At 38.0% G+C, this 15,181-nt stretch overlaps 1 protein-coding gene across 5 annotated transcripts in view; it reads left to right on the forward strand.

The window, feature by feature from the left end:
- The window catches only part of zcchc2 (zinc finger, CCHC domain containing 2), a 65,470-nt gene that overhangs the window by 18,634 nt on the left and 31,655 nt on the right, over positions 1-15,181 (forward strand). For all 5 annotated transcript variants that reach the window (XM_088642932.1, XM_088642930.1, XM_088642931.1 and 2 more), the window contains exons 4-5: positions 11,933-12,004; positions 13,322-13,422. In XM_088642932.1, the coding sequence (XP_088499058.1) occupies positions 11,933-12,004; positions 13,322-13,422 (173 nt within the window). The remainder of the gene's footprint in view (positions 1-11,932; positions 12,005-13,321; positions 13,423-15,181) is intronic.

Consider the following 15,181-nt stretch of genomic DNA (forward strand, 5'->3'; position numbering starts at 1 on the left):
TTGCATGTTATCCCATTTTCTGCTTTCTGGCTACAGATAATGCAGTGACAAGTAAGTATGGAAATGCTTTGAAATTAAATATGGTCTTGAAAATAAGATTTCTAATATTTTGTTTAGGGAGTGGGAATACATTTCATTAACAAAATTAAAAAAAACAATTGCATGTCGTTTCTGAGAGTTCTGAGCACACAAGGATACACTCTCTGAACCCTTCATTTTCTTGTAGTGCGATTCATAACTTCCCAGTTCCCTTTGTTCTTCTCATTAATTCATGCTATTCATTTTGTCTTGTTTTCCCACCATTGTACTTTATCTAAATGCCTAAAAGGGATGCTCAATTAAGAGGCATGCATTATGCAAAATATACCCAAGAACTGTACAGACTTTGGAAAACCTTATTTCCAGTCTTTTGGAGCACTGCCTACTGCACCTTACTTTACTAATGGTGGCCCAGTGACCCCACCCTGTGTTGAAAAAACACAACTTTTAAACAAAAAAAAAAACTATCTGCAAGCACTGCACTCAACACAGCGGCAACAAGCAGACTATTTGCCGAGCTCAGTTGTACCCCTTCATAGGCATAGTGTCACCAGAATGTGTTTCTGAATGTGATTCTAAGATGTCCAACGTGTATACTTGAAATCTTTATTTGTTGGATCTAACAATGAATTTCAGCCATTGTTAAGGCAGTAAAAGGGAAAAAAAGTTGTGTCTATACTCATTTCTACTATAAATATATATTAAGAATGGACAGCATGGTGGTGCAATGCTTAGCATGTGATTAGCATTGCTGCCACAGAGAGTTGGGGCCCTGGGTTCAATTCCTGGGGTGCTACCTGTGTGGAGTTTTTATGTTCTCCCTGTGTTCAGATGAGTTTCCGCCGGTTTCCTCCCACAGTCCCACGATATACTGGTAGGTTAATTGGCTTCTGGGGAAATGGGTGTGAGTGTGTGTGTTTGTCTGTGTGTGCCCTGCTGTGGACTGACATCCTGGGTGTCTTCTGTCTTGTGCACATTACTTGCCATGTTAAGCTTCAGCTCTTATGTGACTCCATATTGGATAAACTGGTTAGGAAATGGAAGAATGGGTATATTAGTTTATATTATATAATATATATTATGTTTGTACTTATATAAATATATTTGTAAAAAAGTAATAATGCATTTTTGCTTTATTTTCCTTAAAGAAGTAAAAGTAGTGCATGAAAAAGTAAAGGACAGGCTCAAAACAGTGGAAAAACTTTTTTTTCTGTACAGCTCCTTGATTCAAGTTCTGGCTATTGTAATGAATTTAAGTCACAAATCTAAGTACTCCACAAAATCGGTTTCCTCGCAGAGGAGATTATAACAGAAAGTCATAATAGTTAAGTGACAGACTGGGAACTATGAGATGTTCAAGGTGCCTCTGGCAGGGTGCTGAATAACTTTGCCCATAGTATTGCATCCACCATATAAGAAGAAAGAAACAGAGCTAGGTTTATTTACATACTGCATACTGGATACTACTCCATATCCATGCAGTCATAACTGTCATACCCTGAAGAATGCAATGAAGTGTTCGTGGTAAATGGGTTTTTGAAGTGAAGTCAGCATCGGTGCTCTTGACTAATAAGGCCTTGGATTACATTGTGTTGACATAGGCTGAAAAACCAGGGTTTGCTTTCCCTCTTTGGGAGGAAGCTGTAACTGATAGCCGTGCCAGGATGTTTCACAGATCCAGTAGAGAGGCTTCAACTGTTGCTGGGAGTACAGTGTGGCACTCCTCCAAAGCTGAAAATGAATTGCAGCATTCATATAAATAAAGCAATGCCTGCAGCGGCAATATTGAGATGCTGGATTTACTTTACAGCAGCATTTAGTGTAAATGACTCTTCCCTGGCAGTGAAGTGGGACTGATTGGTGGGTCGCCTAATGCTGAGACATTGTTCTGCTGGAGCAATGCCTACATTTTCTTGGGGTGTATGTCATACAAGCAGTGTCTTTCTTTCCAGGTGACAGGTGATACTATGAAGGGTATCGAAGTGATTTCATGTCATTTAATACATTCTCATAAGAAAAATAAGTTATGAACATCTTGGACCTCCATGCATGCATTGTAAGATAAGCTGATATAACTTTATTAGCCATATACAATTTCTTGCATTAGGAATTTGTCTTTTCGCATACCCCAGCTTGCTCTCCATGAGATACACAGACAGAGTGAGAAGCTTGGGGTCAGAACGCAGGGTCTGCGCCATTTATACGGTGCCCCTGGAGCAGTTGGGGTTAAGGGCCTTGCTCAGGGGCCCAACGGAGTAGGATTTCTCTGCCGGCCAGGGGGATTTGAACCAGCAACCTTCCAGCCACAGGTACAGATCCTTAGCCACAGTGCCACCGCTCCGCCCCAAGAGGCTGTGTAGATTCATAGATTAAGTATCATACAGGATACCTTTGGTTTTTTAAAATATTTTGAATTTTTTTTAATGCCCTAAGTATTGGTTAGATCCATTTTTACAACATGACAGTTGTGATTAGGAGATCTGAGATTTTTTTTCATCTTTACACTGGTAAATAACATAAATAAGGATTATCATTAGACTTATAACTAGGTTGTATTTTGCCAGAGCAGTCCTGATGGAGAACTGAATTCAACATACATTGCTTAATGTGTGCATACAAGAGGATAATCTTAGTTAATGATAATTTCCTTATATAATTTTGCATATTTGTAAGGTTAGGATAATCCCATCAATTCGTTAACATTTTTAGCAAACATGAAGAGATAATGACGAACATCACAGAGGCACAGTGGTTAGCATGCTGCCTCACAGCCAGGCAAGCCTGTTGTTCTTCTAGTTATAGTTACTGTTCAGGAAGTAGCTTTTGCCATTGATACTGCTGATTCTGCAGGTAGCATCTGGGGAAATAGATAGGCTCCTACACATTTGTGTATCCTGATCAGGATACAACACGAAGCAACAATGAAAGAAGGATAAATGTGTAAATGTGTGAAATGATAAGAAAGAGAATATTGTTTTAATGACTCCCCAGGTGCAATGCGCATGTGATTGGCAGGTATCCTGTCAGGAAAACATTAGGAACTTGGCCTGGTTTGACATCATTAGCTGGGGCCAGCTGGAGGGATTTTTTTTAATAGCTCATCAACCATAAAGTTGTTTTTTATGTGTTTGGTATGAAAGCCTACACACAAAAACTGTTAATTTTGTGGCCCCTCATAGGGGAGCTCATGTTAAGCGTTTTTGACCATACTCCACCTTTAATAAAGCAAGTGCACTAGAGTGTTTAATCATGCTATGATTGAAGAGCTTTATAACAGGCCCTTTGGAGTTTAGATGCTGTATTATTTTTTGTGGAGTAAAAACAGTGTGTGTGCTGTGTATGCTTTTGTACTGTAAATCAATCTAGATTATCATGCAAATTCCAGCAACGGTTTTCGTTATTTTTTAAGATCAGACAAGGTATACGAAGATTTCACTTGTTTAAATAAACTAGCTTATGAACATTGACTACTCCAATTTTCAAGTAGATCTCAATGTTTGTGGTGTCATTTGTGTTTTGCTTTTTAGCTGAAAATGTAATTTAAGTGTAAGTGTGACAGTTAATATTTTAAATATTGTACTTTTGCATTCCTGGATTGCATTGCATTAATGTACTTTATTACACATGCCTGCACTCTTTAGAACAGCTATGCCTTTGCATAGATTTCTGGATGTTTCATGGTGAGGAGAACATTATCCCTCTGTCCTTGATTTCTGATCCCTCTAGACAGCGTTACGAGACATAAGTGACTTTTTAAGATGATGATTATTCCTTGCTTAAGAAAATAGAAGAGGTGGAATGAGGATCATGCCTGCAGCAGAGCTGAGCTGAACTTCTGTCGCGTTTTTTTTTTAGATGTGCAAATTGCCTAATATGCCTGGCTTGGTTTTTGCAAGCCAGTGTACCTCCCTGCCAAAGAATGTTCTGTAGCGCTCATCGAGATAAAGCTGAATGAATGAGTGAGGAATGCAGCCATTGCTGGAACTGCATTGTGCGCCTAAATGTCAGTGATGGAAACTGACAGACCACTGATCCCAGCATGGTGCTTTCAGTTTGTACTGTGTAGAGAGGAAATGTGCTGTTGGAAAGCAGATGGCGGGCTATTATCACATTCAGAAAAACTTGGTTGATTTTCCCTTGTTGTTGGATAGAAAATGATGGTAGTCTTTCAGTACATGTCCATGGTTAATTTTACCTGGCATCATATCCTTAAGTCAGATCAACTTGGATAAAGATGTTTACTCAATAACTGAGCAACAGTAATAATCAAAATCATTTAAATAAAGTTAATAACATAAATGTTTTGTGTTGTTATTAAGACTGCCTTTGTATATGTAAAATAAAGCAGTTGACAAAATGCAGTCAACTTTAAGTAATGCAGGAAGCTGTGTAATATATGGACTCGGTGAATCCTGTCCCGGAGAGAATGAGCTGAGACTTCAGTGAGTCAAAGCAGGTGGATTACAGAAGTACAGTAGGTAGGGCTTCTAAGAGAGTTGCAGTTACCAAGTCTTGGCTGAGCATGGCATTAGAAATATAAGATGAACTAAATACTGTAGTTTTCTTATTTTGTTGTATACACAGAGTTTTGCACAGTCGCTGAGCTTTACATAGATAAATGTTTATAGAATGTTACATGTAGGCTATAACATACACTGTGCATATAATACATAATCGCAAAGCACATACTATTTGATGTGAAAGTTCCTTGAATTGTTGTTTGTTACCTTTCACATGTGTTTAGTTACTCAGTAAACATACATTTTGAAAATACAGTAGTTTAAATTGCTCAGGTTATGGTGTCCCATCCAGGGTGTATCCTGCCTTGCACTCCTTGCTTGTTGGGATAGGCTCAGGCTCCTCTGCAAGCCTGTATTAGATAAAGCAGTTTGAAAATGGATGAATGAGGACTCAGGCTATTGTCAGCCTCCTAGTATCTCCGCTGTTCACTCTTACATAAAATAGTTTTGTATGTGAGGCCGAGCCTCTTTAATGTATATAACAACATAATGTTCTGTATATAACTATTACTTTATATTATAAAATGGGCATTTTTTTATTTCTGAAACCTAGTACAGTTCTGTGGATAAAAATAAAAAAACGTTAACCTTTCTCTGTGGTGTGAACTTGGAAATGGGGTCAAAGGTTACACAAAATATTTTTCCTTCTGTATATAGCCCTGCTCACAGATAGCCAAGAGTAAAACACAAAGATTTGTGGTCTGTTTCACATTTTTATGAGATTTGTGGTGGAGTAGGCTATTGGGTTAACTTAATCAGTGGTAAGTATGTTTGGAAATATTTGATTAATTGAGCAGAAGTCCAGTTGCAGATAAGTATCTGAAGTTAATCTGTTTCAGTTTCAGGAGTCTGTCTATTGATGAGTTATTTGTAACTTTATTATAAAAGACTGGCATAACATTATCATCCATATTCAAGTTCTAAGTTATGAAAAAGGATAACCATAATTCTTGTTCATGTTAGAGATTCAAATATATGGCTTGGTGGTTTGTGTATCAGACTGAAGTATGGAAGGGACCTACTTATCTGTATCTGGAAGCTGAATAGCATAAAGCAGTTAGCCCTCAATTGAGAACTGACTGAATGCAAGCAAATACTGTATGTAGTAAGGGTTCATTGATAACCCACAAAATCCCTTACATTGACCTGCGTATGATTAAAGTACATGTGTGAGGAAGTCGAAGCTAGAGTGGCTGTCATGACAGATTTTGTGTATTAAGTAGAGCTGATCAAATAGTGGAATAATGCATTCCTGGCGGGGCTGGCTCAGACTGAAAGTGCTGAGTTGCTTATTCTCCTTTCAGACTCTGTTGACATAACATCACCAGTTTTTGAGTGAAGCAAGGACAGTTCTCTATTTTCTTCTAATCAGCAAGAAAAGGCTAGGCCATTCTTGCCGTATCTTTTGAGTTTCAATGTTCAGTGACATGCAATTGTATAAATAGTGTGAAGTCAATGCAATGGTCTTTGTGTGTAGTTTTCTGTAGTTTGTGTATAGAAGTTGTCTTGCACATTAAACATCTGCTCAGATCGAAACCTTCTGTGTGAAATAGCTTTCTGAATCTGATTATTTGTAACTTGTAAAGACTCTTAGAAAATAAATTCCTGATGTTCACTCAACAGTTTATAAGCACTTGGTAAATATTTGTTTCAGTGATTATATGGCTGTTGGGTTGTTTTCACAGGGGAAAAAAAAAATATTGCACATCTTGAATTCTTCATGGTTCAGTTATGTGAAAATACTTGCAAAGCATTCTTTGACTTTTATTTCAAATAATATCTAGACTGAAAAACTGAGAAACAAGCTCAGATTCGAGATTCAATCAAACACGAAGTGGGATAAAGTTGGCCCTGTGTTGTTCATCCCTAAGGTGCTGAATAGGTTTAACATGCCACCACAACATTGTTGCTGTTACTCGTCTCATGTCGTTGTTGCTTTGCAAAAGCAGCTCCTCGGCTGGTTACTCTGAATCTTAGAAGTCTGTGGCTGAGCTGTTGCTTGCATGTCCGGGTTAGTTATTGTGCTTCTTGCGGAAAGTAATGCGGGTGTTCGGTTGTGGTAGATTGTTGGACCTGGAATTCATGAGCCATCCTAGGCTGTATTCATGAAAACCTTGTTAGTTTCTTGACTCTTCAGAAGAAACTAACTGAACATTAATATGAAACAAAGTGTGGGAGAACTGTCATGCCGAAGGAGTGGGAAAGAATGCATTTTGGAAGCCTGAAAGTGGAATGTCTTTGAAGTATGGCTAAGTGCCATTTATAAATATATGCATTTCAGCAACTGATAATGCCGTAGCATCCCTTAGGAATCATTTCTTATGTTGTATATAGTCACAAAGAGATTTTTGCCTGCCCACACATATTCTGTTGGTTTCTTCCAGTTGTCTGAGAAAATGATTTTAACTGCAGCTTTGATGGGGTTTTTTTTCCCCCGTTTCCATTCATAGAAATGTTTTTGGCATGCTGCATTTGCGACTAATAATGGTTTACCAATGAGTACATTTGGATGAATTATTTTAGAAAGAGCAATTCTTTGTGGAGCAGCAGCATGGGGGTGGGGTGGTTAGCATTGCTGCCATGCAGCACTGGGGCCCTGGGTTTAATTCCTGGGGTATTCCTGGGATGCTTCCAGTAAATTTACCTCAGTCAGGTCTGCAAGTGTACGTTCTGACACTGGTCTTAACATGTCATATTCATAATATAATTAATAAATAATTCTTAATGTATCATTCTGTTGTGAGCACTTAGCATGCCATAAAAATACACTTAGCTTACACTGCCTTTCCATTTCACAAGAGAATTGAAGACTCTCTTGATGTTAGAACTGGATCATGTTCTCTGCAATTTGTTACGTATTTTTAAAGCTTTAGGCTATTATTTAGTATTCAGTGAAGACAAGTAATTTCTGGTTTGAGAAGGCAACACTTCATCAAAACAAATAAAAAGCTTTTGGCAGTGACACATGATGTAGCTCAGAACAGGTTTTTTTTTTAAATAGGCTGCATTTTTTTAAAAATACTGTATGTTTAGTAACAAATGTTACTGTGCAGCAGGCGCCCTTGCTTTGATGGTGCCGTTAGGGGAAGTTAGTGCACGCTTCTCACATCTTTATACCTAAACAAACATGTATGGAGCCACAGTGTAAAACCCCAAAAAAATCCAGACATGTAAAAAGCGCAGCAGATGTTTCAGTTAAATAGCCAGTGCTATGTGCGTGCCGGAGTCTTGGAGAAGGTTAACGTGGAGATGTAAAAGCCATAGTGCAGATGGTCTTCCCTTTTAGATGGTTCCCATCTCTGAGGACAGATTCCCTCCTTTCCAGTGTCCCTGTGTTTCAGATTGCTGTATCAAAGACTCCACACTGTGCCATTCTGTGATCTGCACAGCCTGAGGCAGAGTCTGGAACACCCTCCTGTCGTTCTGTATGCTTTGAATGCGTTGGTCTGTTGTGGATTGCCAGTTGCCTCACAGCCTTTAAACATTTGCTCTTCAGTGTACACAGATCTTTAAATGGGGGGAGTTTATGAGTGCTTTTGTCTTTTTATTTGCATTTCCTTCTCCAGTGCTTTGTCCTATTCCCTGCTGTTTTTATGCATGCAGTTTTGAAATCACATTGCAGAATATCAGAAAGAGGCATAAGAAAATTGCAGAAGAGACTCTGGCATGTGGTAACTCCTTTACTGAAAAAAAATCATTCAGCAGAAACATTTTTGGCATTTAAATTATTGTGATGTTTCAGTTCCTGTGTTTCAGGACTAGTGTAGTGCAGCCAGCATAGCCCATTTATGTTAAAGTCATGGGGTCAGTACACACAGCAGTGGAAAGATATCAAAATATAAAGTATGTGTGAACGGAAAGCACATCCAGGGCTGCCATAAATGTTCTTGGTAATAAAGACCAGAAAGAATAATGAGCCAGCATTTTAACATTAGTGAAAAGTGTTGCACTTTGGACAAAAACATAAACATAAAAGATGTATGAGAGAGAGAGAGATCCTGTGGACAAATTATGTGTGATAATTTAAAAAGTTGAAAAACATGTAAAAGATCAAGTGTAAATTCAGATTGCACAATGAAATTGTGCAATACTGTAATTTGACCTTATCTAGAATACAGTATTCAGTTTTATACTAGACTTTAAGAGAGGAAGTAGACTTCAAGGCTTAAAGGCACAAGGCACAAGGTTAGATTAAAACCTGAAAGACATAAAGTCTTCTGCCTCCAGTGATCAATGTTTTGAGGTTGAAGTTTTAAAGTCTTAAGAGGAGTTATCTGAGTGATTTCAGCAATTAACATTAGGTACACCTTCTAAGTTGCAAGAAAATGCCCCATCCATTCAGGAGTGATTGTCATGTCATGAACGGTTTCTAGATTCATTGGGTACATGAAGTTAGAGACATGTCTTTTTCTCACGTGTACTTTGTCCCCATGTTGCTAAAGAAGGTTCCTAGGCATGTCTTGCCAGGGGAAAACAGCTCACATTCAATTTAAGTGACCACAGATGTTGAGCGAGCTGGAGACTGAGGATAACCAGATCCAGCAGTGACTCATTTTTCCAGAAGCGACATTTCATATTTACAGCACCCGTGCAAGTCTTGGCTCTTTATTTAAGGCAGTTCACAGACAGTCTTGAGGTATATGCCGACATAATAGGAGTGGTGGTGTTTATCAGCTCATGAAAGACTGGGGTGTAGTCTTCTTGACCACAGTGTTGAATTAAAGTTTTTTTGATGCTCTGCTGGGCTACAGTCAGAGATGGAGAACCCAGGATTCGGCTATCAAAGTTGTAATTCTCATGGGTGCTTCCTTAGATTTAAATAGTGCGTTGAAAGGAGTTAATCCATTCAATTCCTTGGAAAATATAAGGTTATTGCTACCCAGTTGTTGTAAGTTTTGATTTTGATGCTTTATGTAGGCTTATTCTAATCCATTTGTTTAGTCTTGATTTTGTTATGTAAATATTGACTGAATCTCTCAGGAAAAAAAAAACAGAACAGTTATATTTGTGTCTTTTTTGCATCTTACACTGAATGTTAAGCATAGTAATGTTATTCTACTCTAAATGTGAGTAAAGGTTACAATGGAACCTTACTAGAAGTAAATAAAATATTCAGTTTCAGTTTCAGTGACGGCTGTCAGGTGTATGTTAAAAAACTCTTGTGTAGATTGCTCTCACATTTGCAACCCTGTTCCTGTCATAATGGCCAGAAGGCTGTCAGATATACTGTCATTTTTCAGTAAAACTACCAGAGAATTTCTGATGAATCTGAACCAGGGTAAAAAACAAAACTAATGAAGACCCAAACAACAGGCAGGAGTGAGTTGTGCTGCAGATGTAGTTCCAATTAATGAGGGTGCTCCGAGTCTGGCTAAAGCACGGACTGTGGAAAGTGAGAAGCAGGATGCGCCAGGCGATAAAGAGGATATCAATTTGGATTATGAAACTCAGGTGCTTCCAACCATTTGCACTACGGAGCAATTTAAATGTCATCAAACTAAACGCCTGCGGCTAATTATCTGGGCTACATGACATGTCGAGGTAGATTCCCTTGGTCTAGTGAAAATATTGGGCATGAAACAGACTAAAGAGTGCCATGCACTGTGAAAAATCTGGAGCAAAGGGCACTGGGGGAATAAGGTTGTGGAACATATCAAACCAAGGCACATTTAGGAATTGAATGGGATTGATATGAATTGATACGGGAGTTGTTGGCATGTGGTTAACAGTGGTGGCTTGAAAATGCATTGAAAGTGCATTACATTGGTGTTAGCGTTACGAGCTTATCGCAGTTGAGCGCTCCGTTATCTCTGTTGCACCTCGTACATTGGTTTTCTTCTGTTAGCAGTGAGACTTGGCACCTTGTGATTTACAAATGAAGTGCTCCCAGAATGGTGCTAGCACAGACGAAACAGGTCATAACAGAAGTGATGGATGCTGTACTGCCTCAGACCCATCCATCCATTTTCTAACTGGTTTATCCGGGGAAGCAGGAGCCTATCCTAGCAAGCAACTAGTTTGAAGCAAGGTACGGTATACCCTGGGTGAGACGTCAGTCCGTTGCAGGGCACAGACAGATACAGACTCACACACTCGCACCAGGGCCAATTTTTCCAGAAGACAATTGATCAATTTTGGATTGTGGGAGGAAACAGACTCGTGACCTTGGGGGGAAAACATACTGTACAAACCAATCCGAGCCATGCCACCCCCGTCTCAGACCCATTTGCTTTTTTAGAAATCATTCAGAATTATACACAGCATCACAGGAATTTTCAATTGTTTTATCAAATATGCACGTGCCCATGGAAAGTGGCAAGAAATAATATTATATTTTTGTTTTCTGAAATGTATCCTGAAGAGTTTTTTTGTCTGTGAATCTGATGGTTTCACTGAATGTATCCTGTGCCTAAATTACACTTACAATGTTCATTTGGTAGAGAACAGTGTTTAATTTCAAAATTTGATGAACACAGAGCAATAGAATTGTCCCGATAGTAAGAACTGGCCAGTGCTTTCTGCTCTATATTCATTGTGGCCATGGATTCACAAAATTGACAAACACAAAACCTGTTTTGACCTCATAGCGCTGACTAGTATTTTTTATATTTCTTTCATCTGTGTTAAAGTCAGAGATCAATGGGCATTTCTTCTTACTCATTTACAGGCAGGATGTTAAATAATCAAGTTCTAGGACCGCCTGAAAATCTGTGATCTAACTTAAGCTATATCTGGTTTCTTTCACCTGTCCTTGTGGTAATTTTTCATTGACATTACAACTGGAAAAATATTTTTTTCTAACTCGTAAAATGCATTTGTGTATATATAAGTGATCCATAAAACATTAAAAAAAAACATTTTTTATGTTACTTTTTAATGGGAATATGACCTTTGAGAGGGTTTTTTGTATTGTCATCCCGATTATTACATTATACGTAATGTTTTTGCCAGTCACTGTTCATTCAGACATCTTTACGTCTCATTAAACAGAGGTACAGTATGCACACTGTGAGTGGTAGTGAATGCCTTTAAAAGCACTATATACATGCTTGTTACAAATCAGGCACTTTCCATTTGAGAAGCTGCATTTTTTTACTTTTTCAGATTCAGTCTTTAAACTTGAACACATTGGATTATACTATATTTTTTTATGTTTCATACATAGGAGCACCAAAATTCCATGCGTTCAGATTGGACTGGAAAAAACTTGAACCATTTAGTGATTCACTTAGGTTGGTTAGCAAAAGACAGTGGCCCAAGAGTTACAGGCCAAATTATTTGGTTCATTTGTTTAACTGTACATGGGGCAAATCTACATAGAAGGGTATTTTGCTTTTATAAGAGATCTAAAATGAGCTGTTAACCTTTTTTAGGTGAAGTGGTCTGATTCTTCATCAAGCTGTGTCATGAAAACATCACAGGAACTCGAAGACTTTTTATTTAAGGTAGGTCTGCCTTATTTTTGATGTTCTTAATGAATGAAAGGGAGAGAGAATTATGCAAATGTTTCAATACGTAAGAAATGCAACCTGAAAAGAAACAAAGTGTAGTCTGAGCTTGTGCCCTGTGCTTCCTGGATAGCCTCTGGGTTCAGTCTTATCAGGAATAGCAGTAAGAGACTTTCTGATGAGATTCACTCTTATGGGACTTTAAAGGATGGCCTCTTTGAATTTCTTCTGAGTCTAAATAGGCAGCACATAAGTTATAATGTCCTGGTCCACAGTCATTTTTTCTGAAAAAATTTCACAGTTCACGAAGGAATTTTCATTAAACCATTTCTGCAAGGGTTGCCAACTTAATAGTTTTCGTTTTGCTGTCCTCCTTTTATAAGCAGATGTTTTTTTACAGACTCTGCTATTACCAACAAACATTTTTCTATTCCTTTTTTCATTATATGCACAAGTATAGAAATTGTAAAGGGTTAATAAAGTGATGTTGTTGTTGTTATTATTATTATTATTATTATTATTAAGTATAGGGTTTAGTACCCCTAACTTAAAACAGTTATGGGTTGAAAAAGCATCCAGGTCGCATCAGGCTACGTACATTTGTACAGTATATCCATGATTTCTAAACAGTGGGTGGGCACAGTGTGCAGGTGTACCTCTATATCTACCACTGCAAACCCTATGCAGCAGACTCCATAGTGCCTTACAGGAGGGTTAGCACTGACTGGAGCAGCAGCGCATCGTGCGCTGACATCAATGCAGCTGTAGCAGATGCTACAGCATCTTGAAAGGCAAGAGCGACCTAGTTGACTAACACAAGCTTTATATTGATGGTCTTGTTGTTGGTCTGTCAATGGCATACTGCCACTTGCAGGGATAATAAGATTTCAACCACGGGTCAGAGCAAGTCTCTGTACTGGCTGAGGCAATTGATAGCCCCCTACCGTTCTGTTTTCAAAAGTACAAACAGTTCATTTTCTCAAAAGCACGCAAACTGTTGTGTATGATTGTGTATTCGTGAGATCACCTGAGTTTGTGGTTCAAAATAATAATGGTCCAAAGGTACCTTTATATGATGGGTATGATGTGAAACTGTCATCACTTGCAACTTGGATGTATCTCTTAGTATTGTTATGTTCTAATGATATATATTTTTAGCTTTCCAACAATGTAAAAATTATTCTCAGATACAGGTTTGTTTCTGTGTACAGTGGTCTCTTGTATCCTTAAAACTACTGAAGCAACACTGAAAATGGTTTGCCAACCTGATGTCATTCTTTATCATTTTCCCCTTGTCACTCATCTGAAATGAAGCTTCCAAAGGAGCAGTCCACAGAGTCGTTCGAAAAGGGCATTTTGAGATTGCTGAGCAAAGGAGATGAGTTGGAAAGCAGGGAACTGGAGCAAACTTTAAGGTTTGTTGTATTTCAACTTTTTGTTTTCAGCATTGGAGAAAATGTTTGACTTGGCAATATAGAGTATACTATATAGAGGGAGAAAAAGTGTTCAGAAATGGTAAACTATTTTTCCTCAACAATATGTTCTGTATCACAGTAAATGGTAATACCCTGGGATCTGTGTGGGGAACTGGTGCTCTGGACTCGGAACAGGACAAATGTGGGCTCAAATCCCAGGCAGGGCACTTTTGTTGTACGTTTGAACGAGGTATTTCACTCATATTGCTCCATTAAGATGCACAGTTGTATAAACGGATACAAGTATACATCCATTTGGAAAAATGCATCAACAAAATTAATGTGTTTTTTTTTCAAGATGTTTTATTTAGATCCCAATTTAAGTATATGTTATGGTTAAGTGGGATCTGAAAAAAAAAATAAGGCTTACATGATAAATGTATAAAATTTGTAAAAGTTTTATCTAGTATTCATCTACTATATTTATCACAGTAGAAAGAGAGCCATTGTCTGCACTGTGATGAAAGCCTTGCTTTCAGTGACAATAATGCCACCTTCTGGAAGCTTGAGTTGAATAACAAGTTCCTATTGACAGAGTTTCGTTTTCCACAAATTGAAAGCATTATAGGTTGTTTTGCAGACTTAGGCCTTAAACTAAAAGTCATCCTAGGGCACCAATAAGCTATACTGGCTTCATAAGGCCACAGTCGATAGTACTTTTTACATGCAGAAGAGAAACAGTTGGTATAGACACATTGTCACTGATGACGTTTAACAGTTTGAGTTCAAAGAAAACCAGAAAAGCTTTAACAGTAAATTAGTGAACACTTCAGTGATTTAAATGAACAACCCTTTTAACAGATTAAAGATAACACTTTAACATTCACAGGCTTTAAAGTGAATGTCTGAAGTTTTTTTTTTAATTTCCAATGTATCTTTCCGTGTTAGTTGTATGACTAGTTTTAGAAATTCAGGTACTTGTTCTGCTCATTCTGATGGTAGAGACTTTGTTACCTGAGTATTAAGGTCATGACAGATCCTATGGAATGGTTTATAAGATTAAAGGTGTTAACCTCAACATCCTGGCTTAATTATACTCCAGGCTTGTTTAGTCTAACCAAGCTAAATGACTCCCTCAAAACTGTTGTTGAAGCAATTGTCCACTTTAATCTGCTCTGTAAGGATACTTGTTGGCTTGAGTGGGTGCAGCACTTCAAGCTTGGATGAAGTAGGTCCTCATACGTGTGAAGATCTCTAGGATTCTATGGAGTGAAAATTACTATATAAAGCAAAATAGAAAAGTAATTTGTATTTATGATTATGATATTAACATTTATTCTTAGTACAGTATACTGTACATTTTATTTTGGGTACTTCCTTACATACATTTGATTATTTGATCCAAAGCGTACTTTGTTCAGCCCAGTGATTTCAAGTGATTTCAATTGGGATGCAGTCACATTAGGTGAATTTCCGAGTTCAAAACTCAGTATTTGGGAGCACAAGAGGGTGTGTGGCAAGTAAGGATAGAAAGAATCTGTATTTATTTACACTCTTTCTCTTCCTGAACTCAAAAGTTTCTGAAATCTCCCAGTAGGGTTCACCCAGACATGTCAAAGGGCATTGCCCACTTTGAAGTACTCCTTACTGATGTTTGGCTTACCAAGTGTGAAGATTGTGTGTTCCAATAAAATATGAAAAACCGAACACACTACATTACAAAAAAAGAGAGCAGAAGCACAGAGGTTAAAGCATTCTC

The sequence above is a fragment of the Lepisosteus platostomus genome, chromosome 8 (genome assembly GCF_059453375.1).
Source record: "Lepisosteus platostomus isolate fLepPlt1 chromosome 8, fLepPlt1.hap1, whole genome shotgun sequence".
Classification (NCBI taxonomy): domain Eukaryota; kingdom Metazoa; phylum Chordata; class Actinopteri; order Semionotiformes; family Lepisosteidae; genus Lepisosteus; species Lepisosteus platostomus.